The sequence below is a fragment of the Dermacentor silvarum genome, chromosome 11, assembly GCF_013339745.2.
Source record: "Dermacentor silvarum isolate Dsil-2018 chromosome 11, BIME_Dsil_1.4, whole genome shotgun sequence".
Classification (NCBI taxonomy): domain Eukaryota; kingdom Metazoa; phylum Arthropoda; class Arachnida; order Ixodida; family Ixodidae; genus Dermacentor; species Dermacentor silvarum.
This window is the reverse complement of record NC_051164.1, coordinates 53,689,985-53,715,926: the sequence shown is the minus strand read 5'-3', so window position 1 is coordinate 53,715,926 and position 25,942 is coordinate 53,689,985. Positions and strand designations below refer to the sequence as shown.

The 25,942-nt window shown below is 45.2% G+C and overlaps 1 protein-coding gene across 1 annotated transcript in view; it reads left to right on the top strand.

The window, feature by feature from the left end:
* LOC119432585 (ubiquitin carboxyl-terminal hydrolase 24-like) overlaps window positions 1–25,942 on the top strand; it is a 72,068-nt gene that overhangs the window by 3,019 nt on the left and 43,107 nt on the right. Inside the window, exons 2-12 of the mRNA XM_049658308.1 lie at window positions 1,202–1,361; window positions 4,645–4,712; window positions 6,034–6,180; window positions 12,093–12,191; window positions 13,709–13,744; window positions 13,858–13,920; window positions 14,732–14,878; window positions 15,644–15,802; window positions 17,684–17,801; window positions 22,211–22,314; window positions 23,385–23,492. Of these exons, the coding sequence (XP_049514265.1) occupies window positions 1,202–1,361; window positions 4,645–4,712; window positions 6,034–6,180; window positions 12,093–12,191; window positions 13,709–13,744; window positions 13,858–13,920; window positions 14,732–14,878; window positions 15,644–15,802; window positions 17,684–17,801; window positions 22,211–22,314; window positions 23,385–23,492 (1,209 nt within the window). The remainder of the gene's footprint in view (window positions 1–1,201; window positions 1,362–4,644; window positions 4,713–6,033; window positions 6,181–12,092; window positions 12,192–13,708; window positions 13,745–13,857; window positions 13,921–14,731; window positions 14,879–15,643; window positions 15,803–17,683; window positions 17,802–22,210; window positions 22,315–23,384; window positions 23,493–25,942) is intronic.

Sequence of the window (25,942 nt, the reverse complement as noted above, 5' to 3'; positions counted from 1 at the left end):
TGTGTGATTATTTCAGTGTTGAGTACTTTCTCGCAAATGTATTTTTCCTGCTGTAGATAATTATGTCGTGTATCTTACTATTGTTCTTATTTGTACTTTTATTATTGTAGCACTCCCCCGCATATGTATGCTTGAATGTGCTTTTAGAATACATGAATAAATAAAATGCACCATTGGTGGCAAGGCTTTTGAAGCTGTGTTCGAGGACATATAGCTAGATCAATGGCATGGAAGCTGTATCATCACAAAGAAATGTGCATAAAAATAAAAATGGGTTGGAGCGCATTGGCATGACGACGAACTACTTAACGTTATCATAGAAAGGAAAAGTGTACAATCATTGCATTCTATCAGTACTAACCTATGAGGCAGAAACTTAGGGCAACAAAGAAGCTTGAGAAGCTCAGGACTGTGTAACGAGTCGTTAATAAAAAAACAAACTTACAGGCACAGGAACATTAAGAGAGGCTAAGACAGTGATATGTATTAGAAAACAAACAAAAGTAGCTGATATTCTAATTGAGATTAACAGAAACAAATGGAGCTGGGCAGGCCTTGTAATGTATAGGGCAGATGTCCAGTGGTCGACAAATGTTACAGAATGACTGCCAAGGAAAAGGAAACGCAGTTGAGAAATTCGCAGGCCCAGAGTAAAGGCAGCTGATGCAAGACAAGAAATTAAGATCTCTGGTAGAAGCCTTCATCCTGTAGCAGACATTAATTAGAATGATGATGTATCATAATCATTATTATCGGGCTAATAACAGGGCAGAGTTGAGAGTGAGCTGTTGGCATAACAGTGTTGGGATGATGAAGACAGCAGTGTAATAAGAACTATAGGTCGACGCAGCAAACTGAGTTTCAAGTTTCTAGGTACTGTTGCAGTAAAAAAAAAATTGTGTTCTTATGCTCATAGGTACCACAGGATCTACTGAGGACTATGACTTATGGCACTGTTTGTGGAAGTGGTGGCATGGCAAAACAGAAGTCAGCCCATAGCTTACTAAACGATGGCAGTGTTCATTGTCCCTCACATATTATTTCATAGAGGCATAGAGATCGCATTCACGGGAAACATCTCTTTAGTGTGTCAGACTCTTCACGGCCTTCGAGAGTATTATAGCGAGGTTTCATTGCATGGAGTCGTCTAAGCTACACTTTCTTGTGATTTTGTTTCTTAATGTTGTTTTGGGATGCGCAGCCATGCTCTCCCAAGCCGGACTATGGAAACCCAGCGTTTCCTCAGACGAACCTGTACGAGCTGGAACAGCGGGTCTTTGTGGACCAGTGGTCCATCCCATACAAGAAGGACGAGTCGCTCGCCAAGTGCCTCATTGCAGCTACTAACCTGGCCAAAGAAGGTAACTGTTAATGACAATGTTGTTTGGCTTCTTGGTAGCAGCAGCATACCTGGGGCTGTGATTTTTAATGTAGCGCCAAGACAAGACATTGTAGTGTTGTCCCCCTCCTGCCCTATACTTTTGTCTTACATATATTTACACTTACTAGCCAGAACTGCTAACTCCAGTCATAGCCATGGAAGGGTATGTACTGTAAACTATGTGTGTTACCCACCTGGCCGTTGATAGGTGGCACCTCACCTCGAAAGGTATCGACCACTCTGCTTGAACAAGGTTGTACTATCCACTTCAACATGAGCTGATGATGCAAGAGTACATGGAAAACTGTGCTCCCTGGTTACATTGGTGCTGATCTGTGCCCTGATTCTGTGACACAAAAGAAAAAGAGGCTTCAGCTGTTCTCATATTGCTCATCGCCTCTTGATGCCTGCATTCACCCCTCTCTCATCTTGTGCACAGTATCTCAGTCTCACTGAAATGGTAAGAATGGTGGCCACTTTTTGTGCGAGCAATCGGTGACCAGCATAACAGCACAGCAGGTGATTAAAAGCGTAGGGCGATGACAAAGAAAGTGACAGGACAAGTGCCGACTTCCAACTACTTAATTTTTTTAGAGCGATGGTATATCTACAGTTACAAATTAAGCATGAAAAAGCTGATCCAATAACTACATATACCAAACAAGCAGCATATCAAACCAACAAAATGAGATATTAGTAATGTTACATGTCATCTACATGTGACTTAAGAAATCGTGGCTCTATTGATAAAGAAACTGCAGTAACGCTAACGCATAATGTGCTGTTGTGCATAGTTATTTTGTAACTGCTATATACTATCGCTCTGAAAAAAATGAAGTAGTTGGAAGTCACTACTTGTCCGGTCATTTCCTTTGGTCTTGCCTTTACTAGCACTGTTAAACTGTTACAGTGAGTGTTACTAGCCCAAACCAAACCCTTGTAAAAAATAAAGAGCAGGTTGATAGCGATCTTTATAATGTGATTTCTCTCAGATAGAGAAAGGGGATGAAACAGACATCAAAGGGCTGTGTGTAATACGGCTTTAGTTCAGCGCACTCCCTTTAAGTCGGAATCATAGTCGCATTACTATCCAATCTAGCAAAGCACTTTGGCACATTCTCCAACATTGTGGCTCATGTTTAGCCAGATTGTACCTTTTGCCTCATACCGTATGTTATCGTTAGCACTTATTAACCCTATAAAGGCTTTAGACGAGCTCAGTTTGTTTCTGGCCAACACTGCTTTTTTGGGGCATTCCCACAAGGCTGCCTTATCTAGTATATTTTGGAGCTGTTATGAGGCTTTCTGATGAACAGAGTGCATGGGACAGTTTTGTAGTTAACATTGTAAATGACAGATGCCGGCGTGGGTTCTGTTGAGTGCCTATTCCTGGGCCAGGGGGGCCGCCATTCTGTACATGCAGTAAAGTTCAAACAATTTTTTTACTTCTGCTGTGTCATGATTTACAACAAGATAGTGCAGTATAGTCGCCTGACTAACACGGCTACCAATACAGATAGAGGTACCATAAACGGTTAAGGCCTACAACAGAACAAAACCACAACAAAATGAAACTGCCTTTATGTTTATGAAAGTGCAACAGAAAAGTAAGAAGACGAATGTACAAACAAGCTCTCAGGCATTATAAAAAGGAAATCTGGTCTATTTGTTGTTATCCAGTACAAAGAAAAGCAAAAGTTCCGAGATTGGGCCGTCCCGACTGGGTCAAGTCGGGATTTTTCATCTAAATTCAGGACAGTTTGTGACCACAGCCTTAAAGTGAGTGAAATGCACAGAATTGCAAGTTAACCCTTTCAGACACTAACTTAGTCTGCTGACTTAAAACTTACCGCGACCACATTTCCTCCATTTTCAGAATAATAAGAAGCATACATCTGCAAAATAGACTAACAATTTTCAATCCTTTAGTGTGTTATGTTATGTTTAGAGAATGTGGACTCTAAGCAAAAGCTCACACAGGGACGTCAGATATGAGAACACCAACTATTTCATGTCTAGCAGGATTCAAAAGCACGTATCCAGTCACTTGAAAATCGTGCCTGGTGCAACGAATTGTGAAAAACAACGGAAGAAGTGAGCCCGCTGCCTACGACATACTCACACTGAGTAAAAATACCCAACCATCTGCATTCCCACTCGTTTTACTAAAGCATTTCGCACACGGTATTCAGACTGGCCGCACAATTCCAATCAAGTGTTTTAAGATGTATGTGACACATTTTAAATGTCATTACTTTCATCAGTGCCTTTGCTGTTGATGCACAACCTTGGCATACACAATTGTGTACACATCACCTCAAAGCGTAAAGGAAGAATGCAAGGGCCTTATTTGAGGTGCCAGCTTTCAGCATCATGGTGATGCTTTGTGCTTCAACCACTGCACTAGACCCGGTGTACACTAATGGTTTTTGATACCATGCAACCACCACCTCCAGTTTTAACTCAAACATCCCAGCATCACTTCCTTCCACCTGAGAGAGCTGGACAATGTCACTGCAAAAGCTACAGACAATGTAGTAGTACTTTGGCCACTACTGGTGGCACACATAAAACACGTCATGTCCAGAAAACCGGGCTCAGCACCATGACGATGCAACAAAATGGATGCAACAAGATTGGCAGTGCTGCCCTTTAATGTCGAAGACCCTTGCGGAGATGGCAGCACGCTCCTGTAAAAAGTAGCAACACAATGGTGTGAAGGGTTCTCTTGCGAGTTTTGTGCAAAGGTGCAACAAAATTGGTAGTGCTGCACTCTAATGTTAAAATGCAGGCATGATTAACTTTTTTTTTTATTGTGAGTGGTTGACTGCAATTCACCAACTACGAACAGGACAATTTTCTTAATGGAAGCTGTTACCATATTTTCAGAGACACTATGCCAATCCTGTTGTACGTTTACATAACATTATTTTTTCCACAAAACCTGTTTCCAGTGAAAGGGGTGATTTGGGAGTATTGGAGCACTGTATTGATCACATTAGTTTGACCCAATTATTTGATTTTTATGTCCTTTAACATCCATGCCTAGTCTCGTTTTGATAAGCTTGACAGGGGTTTACTCGGGCTACTAGCGGGACTTAAAGAAACATTTTTACAAGCTCTTAGATTAGAAAAGTGTTTTACAATAGTACTAAGATGCTGCGATCATTCTATCATGCCTTTTGTCAGAGCACTCTAAGTTTAGCTTAACGTTTCTATAACAGACAGATATCTACACCTGCTTCTTTTTTCCCGTCTTGCAGGGCAATGTGAATCAAACTCTGATTGTAGGAACTTCATGGAGTCATGCATGCCTGAATGCTTTCGCAAGGTAAGCATTTTTGCTTCTCGTGTTCATCCATGCCATCAATTATTTTTTTCTGTTTTGCTTATTGTTAAAAATTATGCATTTCATTGGTTAGCTTTCTTCTGAAGTTCAAAATATCTGTCAAATATAAAGGCAAGTTGTAAAAGTTTTCATTCTGTAGCAGATGTGCCAACCTGTGCGCAGATGTCATAGCCAGAAAGAAAAAATTTATTAAAGCAAGTATCACTTTGCATAGATGCAAAAGTTATCCCTGTTCATGCTAAAGTCAATTGAAATAGAAATTAGGTTTCAGTATCTTCTAAAACTAGCACTCATGCCTTGTGTCATTGTAAGATTGTCGAGACAGAGTTACAAAATAGCTGTCTACCTTGTATTCAAAAGTAGATGGAATGTTCATGATATGTTTTGTCCTCTACACTAGCTGTTCTTGATCTCTGATATCTTACTTATCCCTTGACACACTCATGATTTATTTTTATTTATTTATTTCAATGAGCCGGCTGGAGATTCTCACAAATTCTTTAATGCAATATAATTTTTTTAAATGTAGAAGAGCATTTTTTTCTTCAACCCTAGCCGTTCTTCTGAGCCTGGATGTCCAGCCTCGAAGCTGCAACGCTGAAATTTCACTCTAATGCAAGCAATGCCTGTCATAACACATGTCTTTGTGTAGGTTCCTTAGCAGTACATCGATTTTGTTCTGAGCTGTAGAGATGAGCATATTCCAATGATCTCATGTTGTATGTCATTACATGCACTATACAATCCATATCACGGGGAAACTCACTTTAGCAGTTCTTATGGCTCCAAAGATGAAGCACACACCCACTGCAGAATGGATTGCAGAATGGAAAGAAAAAGTTTATTTTGGCAACAAAAACACAGTTGTGAAGAGGATTGGCGTAAAGGCAAACAAGTGCCTTTCAAAACGTCACAACATAGCATGCTGCAGAGCACTGCTGCTCTACGTAGAAAATTTGAAATTTGATAAATGTGTATCATATCTCAGCATACACCGTCTGCTCTGTCTCCTACTTAGGGTAATGGGCAGCGAATGATCTAGGGACCGCCAGAACTGCCCCAGAATCTAGTCACTATGATCATACACAAACTGATGAATCCTATTCATTGCTTCTCCATACACTCTAACTTTAAACTGTTATCACACTCTCATAGATAGGCCTCAATGATGAATTCTGCAACTTTATTTTTGTCATTCAAAAGCGCAAGCAGATAAGCAACAGCCACATGTTAGATACTTGCAACATGTTTTGGTCTGCAAAACTTGAACATTCTCATTTTTTTCCTTTGTCTTCCTCTGCAGCTCCTAACAGCACTTGCAGTCCGTAACTGGGCGCCAGATGTCCAGGAAGGTGTTTATAACATGCTCATGCTACTTATTGACCTGACTGTTGAACGGCTCAGTTACAACCCCATCCCGGAGAAGCTTCTCTCCAATGTGCTCACAATGGTAAGTCTTAATGCAGGCTTGTTTTGCAAGACTGGCGCCTTAAGTGTTTCATTGACGAACTAAACAACCCTTTCAGAAGCAGTTGATATTAACCGTGTATACAATTGACTTCTATTAATTCGACCCAGACAGTACTGGTAAAATTTATTGATTATCTGGTTAATTGAATTAAACAAGAGAAAAAAAGAAGCAAAACACACCGCTGTTTCATTTGGCAGTATTTGCCCAATTCGAAATTGCTCCCAAAACAAACATGTACCTTCGAATCCAACGAACGCCGCTACAACTAAATTTAGGCCGCAACGAAGATTTTTCGATTCCCTGTCAGCTGCCCACATGAAGTACCGTATTTTTCGGTCTATAAGTTGCACCTTTGTATGAGACGCACCCCCCTCAAAACGGCAGTTTTTCCGGAAAAAAACGTATAGAAGTCGTTGGCCGCTGTATAAGACGCACCTGTTCGTTCGGTAAGCGACAAAAAAGAATTACAGTGATGTTTCACTCCGTGAACGCGGGTCACGCGCAGGTGTATGGGTGCCATATATTTCCACTCCAGGCGCATTTCTGCCGTCATGGTTGCCGCGATGTTCCGTATAAAGTCCAAGGGCGATAACATCGTCTCCACATGCCGTATGTTGTATGTGCGAGTGAAAGCGTCCGACTGTGAGCCGAATCATGCCCAAGGGAAGAAAGCGGGAAGGCAGCGTGGGGGGGAGGGGGTGCAGCTTGTGCTCTGGTAGAAACTGCGTAGTTTGCGCAGTGGCGCACGCCGTATCTTGATAGCGATCTGCAGATGCGACGAATACGGGGTCGGCCGACTCGCGATCAGCCTGCCGCCGCTTGCGTTGCTGCTCCGTTCTTCTGGTATGGCTCTCGGGAACTCGATCACGAGAAGAACGTTCCCGCCACCTCGATTGATGAGGCCCGCGTGCCCGGAAGCACACTTTGTGCATGTTGCAGACCACTTTCAATACAGTAGAACCCCGCTGATATGTTTTTCACAGGACCGTAAAAAGAAAACGTAAGAGCCGGGAAACGCAAGAGCCGAGAAACGGGGAAAAATTTAGAAATGAGAGTAGTGGTGAACTGCACACAATTTTATTTGAATTCTTACATTTTAAAAAACGTCGCAGTTTCGCCTGAAAGTCGAAGCATCAATTGCGATAGCAAATTAGTAGACAGCTATGCAAAGTAAGCATAGTAGTGTTATTGACCATTCTTTCACCTCATTATCGCTTTTGCATGCTTCGCATGGTGACCATGCTTGAAAAAAGTCGCCCTCCTCCCTCACATTCCACGGTCTCCGCGCGTGCCTTCCCGTCGTCATGCTGGCGTGGGTAGTTGCACTCTTTTGCGCTTGCATGCCGCAATACTTCACAACTAACACCGTTCGTGCATCGTGCTATGGTGCTCGAATACTTCAAAAATACGTCCTTCCTTTAATGCGAACTTCTTTTAATTCTAACGAATTTTCGGGCCCCTTCGAGTTCGAATTATCGAGATTCGACTGTAGATTAATGGGCAGTATAAAGTTGTAAACGTTCGCTTATTAACTATATTAACAAGCATGGTGTCAGTGCGCACAGGCAAACATGAACACATCACACTCATGAGCGCGGACATTCGCTATCAAAGCGCTGGCGTGAGGAAGCGCTGTAGCAGCAGTGAGCTATGTGACCTTCGTGCTGTCTATCGCTTCAACACAAACTGAGCACCGAGAAAACACAGCACGCAAAAAGCTATAAGCCGCCGACGCACCTACACTGCCTAGACTCTGCCCCCAACACCGACTACTTTCAAGATACGGCCTGCGCGACCGGGTGCGGCGGCGCAGTACGCAGTTAATGCCAGAGTACAACGCCGCACGGGCGGCACTTTTTACAGGTTGTAGGTCGCTTTCAAAATATGGCGTTGGAGTAACCCCCCCCTTCCCCCCGTGCCTCGCAGGCGACAGAAGCGCGCTTCTGTGCCGCCTTTCTGCATTGCGCGTGCATGATTGAGCCACAATCGTTGGCTGTCCCTCGCACGCCTTCACTCGCACATACAGCGTGCGGCATGCGGCGACGGCTTGACTCATGACAAGTCAACATGGTCACTCAGGAAGGCGCAGGGTGGCAGTTTGCAACACATGATGTGGGAACGGTCCCACAGTTGCGATGCAACAGCGGGGTTGCAAATGCATTCGGTACTATGGGAGCTATGCCGGGTCTGGCTGAAAACGACATAACAGCCGGGAAAACGTAGCACCCAGGAACGTAACAGCAGGGTTCTACTGTATACAGCGGCTGTGCAGCAGGCAACAGCCGCTGTTGTCAATATGATGCCAACGTCTCGTCATCTTGGGAAAAGTAAAATCCGCAAGGACACACTCAATCCAGCGACTGCACTGATAGTAATGGATCCTTTTGACCTCATCAGGGAAGTTATCAGAGCCCACGACAACGACATTGCGATAGCTCTTTTAACGGACTGTGAGACTCACGTAACGCCTTTGCTTGCGGTGAATTGTAAGCAATCCATGCTGACCAACTTCTGGAAATAAAACTTCCGGTAAGCGTAAGCTTGCCAAGCTTGCTGACTTTGCCATAAACATGCAGTGAAATTGTGATACAGTTAAACCTGGATATAACGAAATTGACGAATTCCCGAAAAACTTCGTTATAAAGAGGATTTCGTTATATGCAGGTTTGGCACGAAAATTCGAAAAATAAACGTTTACCGTATTTACTCGATTCTAACGCGCCCTCAATTGTAACGCGCACCCGTTTTCCGTTTTCGTCGAAGCACTAATCCTCGGAATGTCGCACCAGGTACCGGATGCGTGGACGCGTGTCGTTTCGCACAAGCGCGAGGCATCGGAAACGAAGAGCGAGCGTTACGATGGCGTCGTAGCGTCGTATAGTGTTATAGTAGAACCTCATTGTTACGTTCCCCGGCTGCGTTTTCCCGGCTGTTACGTCGTTTTCGACCGGTCCCGACACAGCTCCCATAGTAATCAATGCATTGGTAACCCCGCTGTTGCGTCGCAACTGTGGGACCGTTCCCGCATCATACGTTGCGAACTGCCACCCCGCGCCGGCCCGAGCAGCTATTTTCACTTTTCATGTCGCTTGGCTTGGTGGCTTGACGATGGCATTGGCCGCCCAAAGTGCTGGGGGCGACAACCAATACGTATTTTCGGTTTCCGCCAGCAAAAGTATGGCCCTTAATTGAGATCCGTATTTGCTATATAAAGATGGTGTCCATGACGCCTTGTGGCCCTAAAATTGGTTTTGGCTCATAGATATTCCGTATGTAAGGGTACGGCCACGCTAGCGACAAAAAACGCGCGCGTCATGCAGCGAGCGGCAAGTTGCCGCGCGTCAGCGAGGCCACCGTGGCACGCGCGTCTCGCCGCGCGGCAGCGCGTGAGATCTCCCGCGCTCTCTGAGCGGGCGAGCAACACCGCGAGCGCTCGTTGTTTCACGCGAGAGACGATGATCGTCGATTGAAAACCCGGCGCGGACCGGCGGCGTTCCGGTTGTGATGGCTCCATGACGTCACCCTAGTTGTTCTTGATTGGTTCATCTCGCGGCACGCGGCATTTGCCGCAGAAATGGGTCTTGAACCCATTTCGCGCGGCACGCCGCAAGTCCCCCGATTCCTGCCGCTTTTTTGCCGCGCATTTCTGACGCGCGTTTTTGCCGCTAGCGTGGCCGTACCCTAAAGTGCAAGGGCGATAACGCAGTCGCCGCGCGCCGTATGCTGTATGTGCGAGTGAAAACGTGCGAGGGGAGCCGACGACCGCGTCTAAATGCGCGCGCAAGAAAAGCAGGAAGGAAGCGCGCCTTCTTCCGTTGCACTCGAGGCACCGTCGAGGGAGCGAGGGGGGAGGGATAGCGGGGCGGCGCGTGGTCGCGCAGGCCGTATCTTGAAAGCGATCTGCGTTGGGGCAGAGTCTAGCAGTGTAGGTGCGTCGGCGGCTCGTAGCTTTCTGCGTGCTGTGTGTTCTCGGCGCTCAGTTTGCGTTGAAGCGATAGACAACAGCACGAAGGTCACTTCGCTCGCTTCTCCTGCAGCGCTTCCACACGCCGCCAGCGTTTGACAGCGCGTCGGCAACATCTGCTGGAAAAGGAGAGAGTGCTGGCTTGGCGGGCTAGGCCAGCTGCAGCAAGCGGCAGGATCAGATTTGAATGAAGGGAGGGGGAAAGGTCACGCTCGCGGCGGCAAGATCGCCGGTTCGAGGGATGCAGGGCCGCCTCGCACACGTGCGCTCGCTTCGCATTCCATCGCGGCGGAGAAGGTGCTTCCGATTGCTGCTCGCGCAAAAATGACAAAATTTGGGGCGAAATCTCTAGGTGGTCGGAGGGGAAAATTTGTTATATCGAGGGGGGTCTCCCGCTGCCACTTCGTTACGTAGAGGTCTCAAATACATGTGCTTCTATGGAGTAACCGCGGGGAATAGAAAAACTTCGTTATATCCAGGAATTCGTTATATGGAGGTTCGTTATAAGCAGGTTTAACTGTAATTGAAACCGCTTCATTGCACCAGAGCATGTGCCGCAAAAGTAGTGTTTCGCAATCGGCCAGGCAGGCGCGATGGGTTAGGCATCGGCCGAAATGTACGAAATATGCTGTGACAGCGGCACGAAATGCTTTCTCTCGTGAAGTTGACACTTTATTGATCGCCTTCGGTACGTCTCAACCTTTGCCCCCATGCCATCATGAAGATTTCTAGGATGATGGTTTTGGTTTAGTTCGCAGCTTTGCTGTTTGGCGTACGTGTATACATACTAATTTCGCATCAACGAAGTTCTACCACACCAAAAGTTTTCGTGTGTCCCGTGAATTTCGTTGTAGCGGGACTCGACTGAATCCACTTTTATGTTTCCAAAGCAGAAAACAAATGTAGAAGTGACATTAAATCTGCTAAAAAAAAAAGCTGAAATCTAACACACCCGCTTTTTTAAAATAGAAAATTGGCCAAGGGTGTAATATGTGTTGCACAATGGCGACCAGCTCTAAAGTCAGTTTTGCTGCCATACATTCCTGTTAAGCGGTAAAACATACAAATGCCGAAAGGTGGATTTGGTTTCATATCTGATTGCACCATGCAGGCAATTTTCGGCCTAAGTGTTCTGAAAAAAAAAAAGTACAAAAAAGGGTGTGCACTAGAATCAAGACGTTGGGTGCTATGGTTATTGTTTGAAAATCTTTGTGGGGGGGGGGGGGGCAGGCTGAAAATATGTGTTTTTGCCAGGAGATGACGTGTGTTGAACACATTTACTGTCCCCTAACCCCCACTGTGACAAACACTGCCACTAAAGGAGTCACTATAGGGGTCACCTTAGAGGTAAGGCGAGTGCGTGACTGGGGAATTTCGAATTATCCGGCGAAGACCAATTTTCGGGGTCGAAATAACAAAAGTCTGGGTTCGAAGAAATGCATGGGTGCTGGCCGGGAAATTCGGTTGGTATTGAATTAACAGAAAAATTGAATTAGCTTGAGTCAAATTAACGAAAGTTTACTGTACTCGGCTGTCACTGTCCAAGTTTAGGTTCATGTACAACATCTCACTAGTATTTGTTATTTTTTCTTCTTTTTTTGTATATATTCAAGGTTAATTATTTCGTTACTTGCTTCAACACTCTGAACCAATTAAAGTCATCACTCACATTCATCTGCCTTATTCATCAACTTGTAAACTTGAACTAATGTTTCTCGTGGTTAAACAGCCCAACAGATAGGGAGGAAGCTGTACTTACAATGGATGCTGGCTGTGCATGAAGTTTTAGTCCTGTGTATTCTTTGCTCTTCTTTCGTGGTCTCTCGTGCTATTTAATTGTATTCAGTTCTGCTGAAATACTGCTTCAGAACTTTGTCTCAAGTTTTCAGTGAAACACCAGCACCCATGTTGCCCATTTTCTTTGCAGGCCTTTGATCCAGAGGCCGAGTTTCATATCAAGAACAAAAGCCGGCAAAGCACCCTTGAGCAAGGGCTTGTGGTCTATGCAAAATCGAGGGGATCCCTGGTAAGAAATTCGGAATTTCTTTGATGCATGTTGCAAACACTCCTGAATCCAGGAGCATTTAGCCAGTGTTTAGCAACATGGACCACAAACTGTGCAACAGAATATGCACACCTGAAGCCTCACAAACTCTTGAGGTGGACATTTTATCATTCATTCATCCAGACCATTACATTCATTCAGACCAGTAAAGGGGCATTGTTGTAGGTGCGGTAGTATGGTCACTCTCAATACCACCTGCACCATGACAGTGCCTGCTGAAGTGTTTGTTTTTTGCAGATACTAATACAGTTGAACCATGATAATGAAGTTGTACTTCCAAGGGAAAACATTAATTATTAAATTGTTAAATTCATTTAGTCAGGATTTTATATGCTTGAGCAGTAAAAGGTGACCTCACAGGTTCTGAGAACATTCCTGGTGGATTGAAACAGGCCAGTTTCATACCAAATGGGATCAAATGCATGAGGTAGAGATCATCTCGAAAGCAGTCTGCATCTGCTCCTAGTGGCTGCCGTCATACTGCCATCATATCGCACTGGTATTTACACCGTATCATCATCTTCATCATGGCTCACCAATACAGGGCTGCTATGTATTTTGTTTCTTTGCAACGGTGTACTGATTCCGTGAGGCTGAGATCGCCGTAACATTGTTTGCATTAACGACAGGGAGCAATGCTTTTGTCGAGACCAGGAACGAGAGCAGTACACTTTCGGTTGTTTTTTCATGTTCTGTCTGTGCTCTGACAAGTTTGGGAGCATACCCACGAGACCATGAGTGCGAATGGGGTATGCCCAGTACAGTTTCCATACCAGCACAACAGATAGTGAAGTGCTGTGTTCCATCCCAAGTTTTTTGCCACTCATCGGCGAAATTTGCTTGCGAAAGGACACATGTGAATGACAAAGTTGCCGTCAGGTGATGTTTTTCTTTTCTTTTGCTCGTCACAAAGGCTCCAAGTGCATAAGTGCGAGGTGTGTGAACTTTGCGAAATTGAAACCGCGGGACAAAATTACAGTACTTTGACTAGTTATGTAAAAAAGTGCATGGTGTTCAATGGAACAGGGATATGGAAATGGAGAAAGTTCATTTTATCACAGTATTTGTTATAATGTGGCAAAATGAAGAAAGTTAAATTTTATCACAGTATTTGTTATAATGTGGCTTGGCTGTACAGGTACGATAGTACTTTACATGCAATAGAGAAATGACATGAATCTTAGATCTAACAAAGTATGAGAACAGTACTAAGGAACAATAAGCAACACATTGTACAAAAGTACAAATGTAGAGCAGCTGACAAACTTGTCCACATTGTGGCTTCTTATCATGAAGGGAATGCTGAAAGCATGTGTAAAAGGAATTCGTTGGGACGCCAATAACAATGAATCTTGGCAACCTATTTCACTCACTGATTCCTTGTTTAAAAGATGATTTCAAAAATGCAGTGTTAGCTTTGGTTTGCAATATGCCCAGTAGTGAACCTCAGAACTCACTTTGTGATGCTTTCCTTCTAGGATCCTTATGGCTGGCTTCTAGATGTTATCAACAAGGTGAGTTTTACTTTCTGATTTCTTCGTGTGTTGTCTTGTCTTTGTGTCTTTGCTTCTGGGCTTCTCCTGAAGGGTTTTTATTAAAGTTGGTTTTTGGTTTCTTCTGTATCTAGTTTGGGAGTCGTGGTGGCTTCGACAAAATATTGGCCAAATTTGGAGAAAACCTTACTGCAAATGTGAGTCCATTCAGCTTCATTGCCTTTCTTGTCTTGAGTGCTCATAGTGATAGGCGTGTGCTGCTGGCACAAGCAAAAGCTCAAGTTAGCAGTATTGATAAGAACCACATGAATCACACTCCTTAGCATAGTCAAATTTGCAATTGATTAACTGATCCCAAGACACCGAATGTAAAACTGCTTGTGGAAGACAGCACAGCTTTCTATGACTCTTTCGTGCACAGAAGTTTGTTTCTGTGAGGGAACCAAACGTCATCGAAAAACGAAAACGGATAAGGGAGACTGTGAAAACATTCTTGAATGAAAATGGTAAGTTTGTTCGATAGGAAATAAAATGATTACAGACACTTGGCAGATGTCACAACCACGATGGGTAGGTTTTTTTAATCCCCGTACAACTCAGCAGCAGTTGGGATGTTTCATCAAGCACAGAGTGAAATAGCACAGAACGGAAAAAAAAAACGGCTTGCGCTCCACTTCGATATTGTGAGGCACAAGATGGTAGTGATAAAGCCTGCAAAAAATGTTCTTGCCATAGGTGGCAGAGCAGAACCCCATGGAGGAGCCATTGTTGTGCAAATAAGACTCGCAAGAGGACAGGACACCACAACACTCACAACTGATTTGCATGACAGTAACAACAGGCAACAACCAATTTGCCTAATGTCAATTTTGCACTACAATGGCTTCCTCAGATGTCAGCCAACTTGCCCGACAAGTTATTTCGAGTTATTTTCTGAACCATGCAATTGGGGACACGGGCGGGGCCACAATGTTGACGTTTGCTTCTGTAACTGTCTCTTTTTCACAGGAGATGGCTGCCCTGCTGAATCCTCTGGCTGTGTGTGCCCAGTTCCTGAACCCAGACACAACGTGCACACTTCTTTCACCCTGCATGAGCAAGGCCATCAGCTACATCAAGGGTCTCACGGATGACGACCTCAAAAACAAGGCAGGGGTGAACACTGAACACACTTTCATTCACTCCTCTTTTTGTTGTGAGCTTTGGACACGAGTGCTGAGAGAAGCGCTGCTGTTCCTCTTTTTTATGACGAGACATTGAATGCAGTGAGGAGAGATGTCTTGTTCTTATTAATCATAGTGAATAATCTCTGCGAGATGTAAAATGAAGAATATTTTGAAGAGGCACTTTGTTAATATAGGCATGTTGTTTCAGACAGAAACAAGAATGTGCCATGTAAAATTATGGGAAACTGTTATATTAGTGAAACCAGTGCGGAAACAATGTGACAACAGTTTAGAACAGTCTCAAGAGACGAAAGTTGTGCGATGGTGAAAACGCGTCCGTCAGACACCAGTCGCTTCACTTGCACCCGTGTGTTCCCAGTATTGCCCAACTTATTTCACTTTCTTGCTTGTTTACAACCACTTCATGCACTTTGGCGTGCACCACAGCAAGTGCTTCATCAAGCCTTAACTGCTCTTTGCAATCACACTTTATTGCAATAATCACACTTTATTGGATTAATGAGGCTACAACTGGCAGTTATCTTTGAACCAGTTGAGGTGCCTACTTTTGTTTAAACTATTTTTATCGTAGTCATGGCACGAGGGTGATCGTTATTGGGGAGCCCCTACAGTGGTAACACAACGCTCAGTAACACCATGTGACTGCAGCTGCATGCATTTACGGAACAGCTATTTCTGTCGTCAGAATTGCCAGTGGGCTGCAATGCTCACTTGTTTTGTCTGTTGTCCGCAGAACATTGGTTCGGTGACCGAGCTCCTGAAGGCGGTGAAGATGCTATGCGTCTACCTGTGGCCGCAGGAGATAGCAAGCACAAGCACTCTGTGCCTCGACGTCATCCTGCGCATGCTCAAGTGCTCGCACTTCAATGCTCGCATGAATGGCCTCAAGGAGGTGAGAATGACATTCTGTTCACCGAAGTCACTCAGTAGCTATGGCATTTCTTCATTTTCTTGTCATTGAGGTCATGTGCTCGACTCACAGCCACAGTGGCCACATTCCAGTTGGGGCAGAAACTAACAATGCTCATGTCCCATTTGGAGCATGGGAAAAAAAAAACCCAAATGGTCAATATTATTATGGAGCTTTCCGCTACAGAACCTCTCGTAGCCCCTTTCTTGCTTTGATTTGATCATTGACTAAATCAGTCAATAACCAGCCGTGGATGCAGAGGGGTTGTATCGTCATTCAGTCACGTTCAGGGATACTATATATACCCTCAGTACATGTTAATTGTGGGATCCAGTGGTAGTGGATGTGACGAGGAGTTGTGTACATCCCATGCTAGTTATTTTCACATCACATCATCCTCAAGCACATGACTGCATTTCGGCGTTGCATCGTACAAAGGGAGAAGTACATTTGACGGTGACCATTCAAGACTAATGGATCGAGTTATCCACTCGAGAAGGTTAATCACACCAAATTTTTTTTCCCAGGCATTCTACTACAATGGCATAAGCAATTTGACGAAAATACGAGAACAGCTTGCTGGAAAATATTAAAATAACTTTACCGTAAAATTCCGAGCAAGCGTGCCCCCCTCAAGCAAGTCGAAATTACCAGCAAAGTTAGGGGAGGCACTATCCCGGAACAGCACTAAAATTCAAGATGGCAACGGCAAAGTTTTCCTGCCAGTGGGAATCGAATAAAATTTTTTTTTGACATGAACTTTATTAAGCCAGAGATTTGTTAGTGCTGTTTATCACTCTCAAAACCATCGAAAGAACTGCAGAAACGGCGTGTCGCCACAACAGGCGACACGAACATTGGTTATGCAGCTTCTACTGCAGGCAAAATGATGTCTGCTAGAGTAAAGTGATGCGTAATGTTCACTTTATAAAAGACCATGTCCACGGTCAAACGTTTAGCACTAACGAGAGTTCCGATACAAGTCAAGCTCAGCTGCATTGCATGGCTACTGATGGCTGACAGCGAACCGCGACTCGGCCATGCTCGCATCACAGCTGGTGGCGCCGCAAATATGAGCATGTTTTCTTCTTCGTGTGAAATTATTGTGAGGAGAAGGTAAAGTGGCAACAGCGGTAACAAAACATTGCTGCTTGGGAGCGTCGGTGGTTCGTTCTGAAGCGCCGTCTTCTACAGATTCGAAGTGAACCAGAAGAGGCGTAGTGACAATATCGGTGGCGAGTAATTAGCGGTGGTGAAGCTGCCGGCAACGCCAGAGCGTAGCCGCGACCACTTCTCTGTCGCTCAATGGTCATGTCGCTGTGCAGCAGGGAAATCCTCTGTACTGTGTTACAGGCAGATGTCACTGCCGGCCGCTGTTCACCCCAGTGCGCACCGGTGTGATTTGCCGAATTTGCCATTATTTTCGTGGACTGGATGTGGCAGGCCAGTGTTGCCTGGGCAACACTGGCCTGCGTGATAAGGGTGCGGAGCGGGAGGGGGGGTCTTGCTCAGAATTTTACGGTACTCTACAATTAAAGCCTTTTCCCAGCAAATATGCCTTTAATGCTTGGACACAGCCTCACATGTATCCAGCACCAGTGGTACTAAAATTTTCTTTTTTTTTTAAGTTCTGCTGTCCGCTGCCCAAAATGAATTGTTCCTGAACTGCAATATCTTCCTTCTGAATTTTTCTTATAGGCTTCATTTATAGCTTCATGGCTGCTTTCGGTTGGATGACAACTTTTGATTTTATTAGGCTGGACCTTGCCAGCCTTTGGACCCGCAATTGTATCATAAGCAGCGAAGCTTATTGAAGACTGTCTTGCCTTGTGTGTTGCATTTGTCTTTTTTCTCCCCATACAGTTGATCAAGCTCATCGACGACTGCTCAACAACAGGCACTTCATCAAAAGCAGCCATTGATGCTGAGCAGCTGCAGAATTGGATGGCAGAAAACAATGTCCTGTCCATCACACTGGAAAGTGAGTTTGTCAGACACTACCTTGGTGTAACATTAGAAGACAGAAATGTGACGTTATGATTAGAGATCAGGCAGATGTAGCTCGTGTTATAGTTATGACTTGGAGAAAAAAGTGGGGTGGGCAGGTCATGTAATGCATGGAGCATATACTAAGCAGTTGTCTATAAAACAACGGTAGGTGCCTAGAGAATGATAATGTAGCTGAGGATGGCAGAGCAATAGGTGACGTGATGAAGATTAGGAAATCTGCACTCATAAAACGGAGTTGGCTGATGTAAGACAGGGTTTTTTGAGATCAGTGGGAGATGCCTTCGCACTGCAGCGGACATAATATCCACTGATGATGGTGATGATAATAACCAGTTCAGTGGCCATAGCGTTGAGGCAGGGATCACAAGTCATCTTGTAAAGACAATGCCAGCGGATGGGACCACAAGAAGAAAAAAAGAGACACATCACTGTGTCCATCTGTGGCCAACACCGCGCGTGTTTTTTGCCTTTCTTTCTCAGGAACCCATCTGTTAGCACTGCCTTTCCAAGAGAATGGATCACCAACTCCCTCAATTAATTACCTTAGTGAGCATAAGGTTGGAGGTGCGGTTCCCAATTGTTGCAGCAGGTGTGGAATTACGATAGGTGTGGAATGCAAGAAAGCCACAGTTTCACCCAGAAGGCGAAGCATTGATAGTGATAGCAAAGTATTAAACAGCGACACGAAGCAATGTTCATAGTTTTATCGACCGTATAAATTGGAGTAAATGTTCGCTTACTAATTAAATTAACAAGCATGGGGCCACATGTGTACTGGAAAACGAACCGATGTCACTCAGTGACTGCGAACAATCGCTGTCAGAACTCTGTTGGTGTCATTAATAGCCGCAGCAGTAGCGAGCGAACACTTCGTGCTGCCCCTTGCTTTAACTCATTTCCGAAACTTCAGATTACGTGATGTCCAACACTAGGCACGCAGGAAGACAGTGCACATGAAGCCACCAGCCATATCAGCTCGCCTAGGCTTTGCACCCGCCACAGATTACCTTGCGTGTGTGGCCTGCATATGCGCTCGGCCACCCCATGCGCTGCCACAGCTGTGCTAGTGGAGAAGGCGCGCACTCACGTACCGCCGGCGGTAGAGAGCAGGGGCCTTTTTATTGTCAGGTTCAGCATCAGTCGTCATCTGCCAAAGGTTCTGAAATCGGAGATGCCATGACCAAGGGAAAGGGGGGGCGATGCACCCTCTTCCCTTCTCTTTTTGTTTCCATCTATCCGTTAAGACGTCTGCAGCTGGGCGGTCAGCACACGTCACATGACCCCTTCGTGTCCATTGTGTAAATCTAAAGCTAGTCTTGTGAGGGATTACTCAAACCTGCAAAAATAGACCGATGTGCGTCAAAGAATGATGTCGGGAATGAGAGGCTGCCTTACGGTGCGTCGCAAAGATGGCAGCCATGAACGAAGTTGGTCCATCCTGTACTCTTCTTCATTGGTGAGGTGGTTTGTCTGCTTTCCGAGCACAGTCCACTTCCAGTAATTCAACCCTGATGGGACGGACGAAATTGATCGAATTGAAATAAACAAGATGGCAGAAAAAAACGCCAAACACACCACCAGTTCATTAGACAGTATTCGCCGGGGTCTAACACACCCCCGAATCAAATGCAGTTTCTATGTGTTCAAAGTAAAAACTAACATAGAAATTACTTTAAAGCTCTTAGACAAAATATATAAAATGTGAACCTGATTTTCGAGCAAGAAATATTGGCAAGGGTCTAATGTGTGTTGCAAAATGAGCGGCCAGTTTCCCAAAGTCAGCTTCGCTACACGGTTTTACAGCGAAGCTGTTAAAGGCTCAGTCTTCGATGGTTGCGTCCGGATGTAGAAAAAAAAACTCATTGGCCGTATGCTGTATGTGCGAGTGAAAGCGCTTGAGGGACGCGTGCTTTCACGGGGAGCGAATGCACGGCAGAGAGCAAACGCCACTTCTTCCGTCGCGCGAAAGGCCGTGGGGGGACGGGAGGGAGGTAGGGGAGGCGACGTTTATGAGTGGCACCAAATGCGTATCTTGCGACCGGGCGCAAGGGGATCTGGTGAGTCAATCTCCCACGCGAAAAGAGGACAGCGGGAAGGCAACGCGGGAGGGAGGGGTTGCGGCTTCTGCTCTGCAAGCAACTTGTACTTTGCGCGGCGCCGGACGGTCGCACGCACCATATCTTGAAAGCGATCTGCAACACAGCTCCTACCTTTGTATGTGCTGTGCTTTCGCTGCTCAGTTTCCCTTGAAGCGATAGGCCGCATGAACCTTCGCTCGCTGCTGCTGGCATGCTTGCTCACGCCAGCGTTTTGACAGCGGTTGTGGGCAGGCACACAAACAATGCGCAGAACTGTTGTCGACAGCAGCGGCGTTTTTCCCGCATTCGCACCGAATGCGCGTGGCATCAGTGACGTGTTTATGAAGAACGTACCAACCTTTGCCAGTACACCCTATGGCGGTGTACCGTAGCGACCATAAGGCCAAGGTCCCTGTGGTCACTAAATAAATGAAAACCACCGGATCATATACATTTCTCATTCTTTAATAGTTCAAATAACCAATTACACCATCACATCTTAATAGTCATAATTGGAAATACATTATTCCCTCCATAGCACAGCTTCGCTGGTCTTCCATCTCCACCCCAGTGGAAGGGCTGACAGTTTTTTTAAGTCAGCTTCGCTGCAACGCATTCCTGTTACGCGGCAAAGCAGAATAACACTGTGAAGGCGGTTTTGGTATAGTATACAATCGCACCGGGCAGGCAATTTTCGGCCGTTTTTTTTTTTTTGGCAAAAGAGGTGCACATTAGAATTGGGTAAATACCGTAATCAGACATTGCGAGCTGTGGCTATTGTTCAAAAATCTTCCTAGGGCGGGCTGAAAATATACTACTTTTACCGGAGTTGACATGTGTTACCAGTGCATTCCTTGTCCCCTAAGCTCCGCCGAGACAGGCATTGCCACTAATGGGGTCGTTGTTGGGGTCACCATAGGTGTTAGGCGGGTGCATGCTGAGTGATCATGTTCGAATTATTTGGCGAAGGCCAACTTTAGGATCACAATAACGAGTGTATGTTTAGAAATGCATGGCCGCTGGCCAAGACCTTTGTTCAAGATAGAATTAACAGAAGGCTACTGTATTATGTGGCTGCTGCGAATAGATTTGCGTCAATTCGGCAGCAATCTGTAACTTTAGTCGAAATCTGTAACGTCATTGGGTGAAGCAGCACCGATTAGGCCTAATGGCTTGACTGATAGCAGCTAAAACAGTGTTCGGATCCGCGCGTATGCGTACAAAGTTTTTTGGTGCGCTTAAACTCACATGTGGACAGAAAGCTCAGAACTGCGTGAATGTGTATATGTGAACACCCGTATCTGATACGATCTGCCTGCCTTTCAGCAGCTAATTGGCCTGATCTTCGCACATGCATTTGCCATTCTGAAATATGGGCTGCTTTTGTCGCCGTTCCCTCCGCGTCGTGTTATTCCTGTCGACCACCGAACCTTGTACCAACTGAGACCGCGCGCCATGAAAGGGCTGCACATGTAAGGCACCCATCACTCTGGGTGTTTCACTGATGTGCCGAATATTCGAATAATCGAATAGTAGATATTTGATTCGTGAATCAAATTACTCGAGCATTCACTATTCAATTAGCTGATTTGTCAAGTATTCGCACACCCCTATTTTACATGGAACCTCACGACAGCAATGACAGTGGTGAAAATTCGCCTGATGTGTCCATGTGTCTGTTGCAGTAAAAACACTGATGGGCTGATCTTCAATCACAGATGGAATAACCCGAGGTGTTCAAAATTAATCCTTTATACTACAGCACCCATCATAGCCCAGATGTTGCATTGGGATGCAGAACCAAATCAAGCAGTCACCTAGAAGGGCTGTAACAATTAAGGGTACTTGGTTCGCAGTTACACTGATCTCTGGCTGTAAGGAGACTCGGAGGAGCCTTTGCTTTGACTACCGTGTGCTGATTTATGTACTGCTGGTGGCATGACAGAAAGTGTCTCATGAACCTGTCACATGTTGAGGTAATTGGTTCAACACTGGGGCTACACTTGTAAACGGTGTCATGTGGGAGAACATAGAGCCTTAAGAACTCTAATGCCTGGCCTACCAGCTGATCCTGAAAGAATCGTCACACAAGTCTTGTAAGCTCGCCTAATGAAAGGCATTGCCTGCATATGTGGCAATCTGTACTTGAGATTCCTTTCACAGAAATGCAAAGGTATAAATGCAAAGGTATGTTTGTAAAGGGCTGAAAGGAAAGATGAGTGTTTCTGTGTTCTCTTCTGTTCAAGTGATTTCTTTGCTGACACTCTTTTTTTTCTTTTATGTGCTTCCCAATCTCTTTCAGGCAACATAGATCAAGCTCAATACATGGACAAGATAAAGAGTATAATTGAGTTCATTGGGCAGCGGCTTTCTCTTGAGGAACTGACAAAGATCTGGTCCATGCAGGTGAGTGGTGTAGATAGGCGTAACTTCCTAAGGTGATTGTTACTGGGAATTAGTTGGCCTTTTGAGGCTTTAGAGTTGCCTGCTGAGCTAGTGAAATGGACGTCGCTTTTCCTGTTTCTGATCGAGGTCTTCCTCAGCAGACGCTGTAGGGTTTGAACTCTGAGCTCTTGAACTGTGGCCTTTACAGATCTCCCCACAGGCCCTGTGTTTAATAATCTGAACAAGCTTATTCGTCAAAAGTCTTTTGAGGGTCTGGTGATGATCACGTTTGCCTGTGGGCAACTAACCACAAATCACTGGACTGACAAAATTGCCCTACTTCATGGAGCGCTACAATAAGATAAAAGTTATGTGATAAGTAAGCACGTCGCTCATTACATTTTTATCTGTTGGATGACGGACCACAAAGAGTGCTGCATCGGCTGTTGGAATTTGGTTGCAGTTCCTTGGAAACTTGTGGGATGTAGTTGTTAGTATGACTAGTTGTATGACTGTACAAGTGGTTTTATGCATAATAATGTAGTAAACATCTGTGGTAAAATGATCTGATCCACCGAATGATTTGCTGGAACGCCTGTTGTAACCTGGTGGATTCTGCTAAAACTTGTTTGAATCTGCTGGAAGCCTGTTGGTACAACCAGTTGTAGAATGAATCAGATTGTTTCTACGTGCATATTTTTCACACCTTATGCAATAGGAGTGTACAGAACTGAAAAACCGAATGATCGTTCTTTCCAATCAACTACTTTCTTTCAGCTAGATCTGTCATTTAGAGCACCACCATTTTCAGTGTGTGATAGGCGACAATGAAGATGAAGGTTTTCTTTTGCTGCTCATTGGGGGAGTGTCAACCAATTAGCTTCCACAAATACCAACAGTTTGAATCAGAGCTTCAAAATTGTTTGATTGAAGAACTTTGTTCGAAGTGCATCATTTCCAGTTAATCTGTCTGTCAATACTGATCAAGTTGGCTGGCGGACTGGGCTTTGCACCTTTAAAAGATGGACAATACTGACCATTGTTGGTGTCTCTAATTCCTTGTTGCATCTATGGCACTTATGTTTCTGCAGGATCGGCAGAACTGTCAGGTGGTGGACAACATTCACGGCATCATGGCAGCTGCTTCCACAAAGTTCAGCCAGCAGCAGTTTGACCACCTGATCGCCCTCATTGGCAAGGTGGGCACGAGATCATCTTCTCAGTCGTCCTACATACTGTGGAGACTTATGTTATGGCCTCACATTTTTTTTTTTAAGTGAATAGCTTTCGTGAGCTCTTTTGCCCGTTTTTATGGTTGGAGGTTAGAGTTTCACCACCCACACAAAGGCGTTAATGCAAAGGGTGCGCGCTCTCTCACAACTGAGCTGCAAGATGATTTGTCGCCGAACGCCAACTAGTATTGAAGACGTACGTGCTCTCCATCTATACTGTCGCTACAGATGTGCTGGTTAATGGCTCTGTTCTCTACAAAATGACGCAATAAAACAACATGTGCTACCCAAATATCCTCACTTTGACAAGTACAATCCAACCAACTTATAACAATATTCAAGTGCCACAAAATTCTATTGTTATAACCGTTAATGTTATAACCAGGCTGCATGAAAAAAAATTCAAATACTGTATTTATTTGAATATAAGGCAGGTTTTTCCCTAGAAAGTTTAACCTCGAAGACAGCTCCCCCCCTCCCGCCTTCTACGCAAATTCTGCCTTTAAGTGTGGCTTCATGGCAGCGTGCGCCGTGGTGCAATGAAGCTACACTGCAAGGAGAAATCCGTGCTGCCATGAAGCCACACCTGCAGGCAAAATTCGCATGCAACTCGCATTCCGCGTGTTGAAGCTCCCTTCTCCCTATTTCAGGGTCGCCATTTTGCATTTTTGGCTGTGTTTGTACAATATTTCAGGCGATCTCTGCCGAGTCTCGATAATCCATCGGCTACTCTGTATCGCCTTATATTGTTGTGCATACTCAATATTTTTTTCTTGAGTCCCCTAATTGCACCCTTGCCTCATAATCATGACCACCTTATAGTAATTGAATAAATATGATAGGGGGATGGCAGAGCTGCCCCTCCCCACCACTTTCCTCCATCCGGCTGCTGATTGTGTTGACTCGTTTAACTTTTTAACTCTGCTTCCTGCACGTTCTGATAGCGTGTAACAAGCTGTGGCTTGCAGCGTTCATGAATGGCACTGCTATAACAACTGCAAAGCGGGGTCACGGGCGGCAAGTGACATGCGAGCTCCGCCGAGGCATCTCACTGGTGGCCTCAAAAGGAGCCTTTTAAAATATGCGAGAAGGTTGCCGCGGCAGCCTCGAAGCTTGAGAAATCCAGAAGAAACGTTGGGGCGAGATCGCCACAAGCATCTCGCCATGTACTTCTCACTGGCTTGCATGAGAAAACCCCATGTCCGTCAGCTTGCTTGCTTTACGCGAAGCTTGCCGACATCCTTCTCTCGTGAAGGTCCCTCGCAAAAATGAAGCCCTGGAGCGACTGAATCATCTGCAAGGTCTCCTCCAAGGACAACGTTGAGGCAGCCTGCCCTACTGCATCATCGATGCTGTTGTCGCCGTCACTGTCGCCTCGTCGGTTAGAGGCACTTCGTTTCCAACTCTATAGCATTAGCAGTGCGCTTTCTTTTCACCGGCAACGTCGCACATTGCCGATTATCAGCGGGTTGATCAGTCACCTTCTGTTTCGGTGGAGTACCAAGCGAGACTGAGGAACCACATGGCCTGGAACGACTTCGACGCAACAAACAAAGACGAGCACGTCCATATGCCTTCGTCCATCCGCAGAACTACGCAGAATAAGGGGCCAGCGCCCAGCCAAGCGCTATCAGCCCTATCAGGATAGTTGGTGCGGTCCATTGTTTTTTCGGAGGATGGCACGGCGTAGAGCTTTGGGCGCAGCCCTTTTGTGTTCGGAGGGGTGGAAGGGCGCTGAGAGAGAGGCGCGCAAGGCTGGCGATGCAGAGAAAGCTGGAAGACAGCGTGTGATGGCATGCAGTGGCTCGAATATTTTTTTTTTTTTTTTCGGGGATTTCACATTCCATTCCCTTTCGGCATGGGCACCCAGTAGCCAGACTTTATCGTTATAACCAATAATGTGGCATGGGGGCATTTTATTAAGGGGGTTATTTGACCATAGAAAACATACAAAAGTTGACAGTGCAACAGCTTCTCATTGTTTAATCGATATATTGCTAAAACCGGTATTGTTATAAGTGGGTTCGACTGTACATTAGAATCTCATTATGCAAGCTCAAAGGAGACCGGCAATTTGTTAAATAAACGAAGTTTAAACTGCGCAAGTGGAGCGTGACATTGCCTTTCTTTCAGATGCTCTTTTTTCAACAGAATGCTGCTCCTCACTCTTTCCTGGATGCTTCATTTCGTAATATAGCCGATTCCCATACACCTGCTATTGACCAATAGCTGACATCAATCAAGAAGGATGTTTGGATCAGTGTGCTTCTTCCTACTCTTACTGTGTATATTTATTGACGAAGTTTAATAACAGGCTGAGTAAGCTAAAATCTCCGTACTTTCAGAAGAAGCCGATTATCGTCTGTTCACGCTCAGCCACGCCGCCCGCGTAGGAATTAAACTTTGGCCAACCTGCC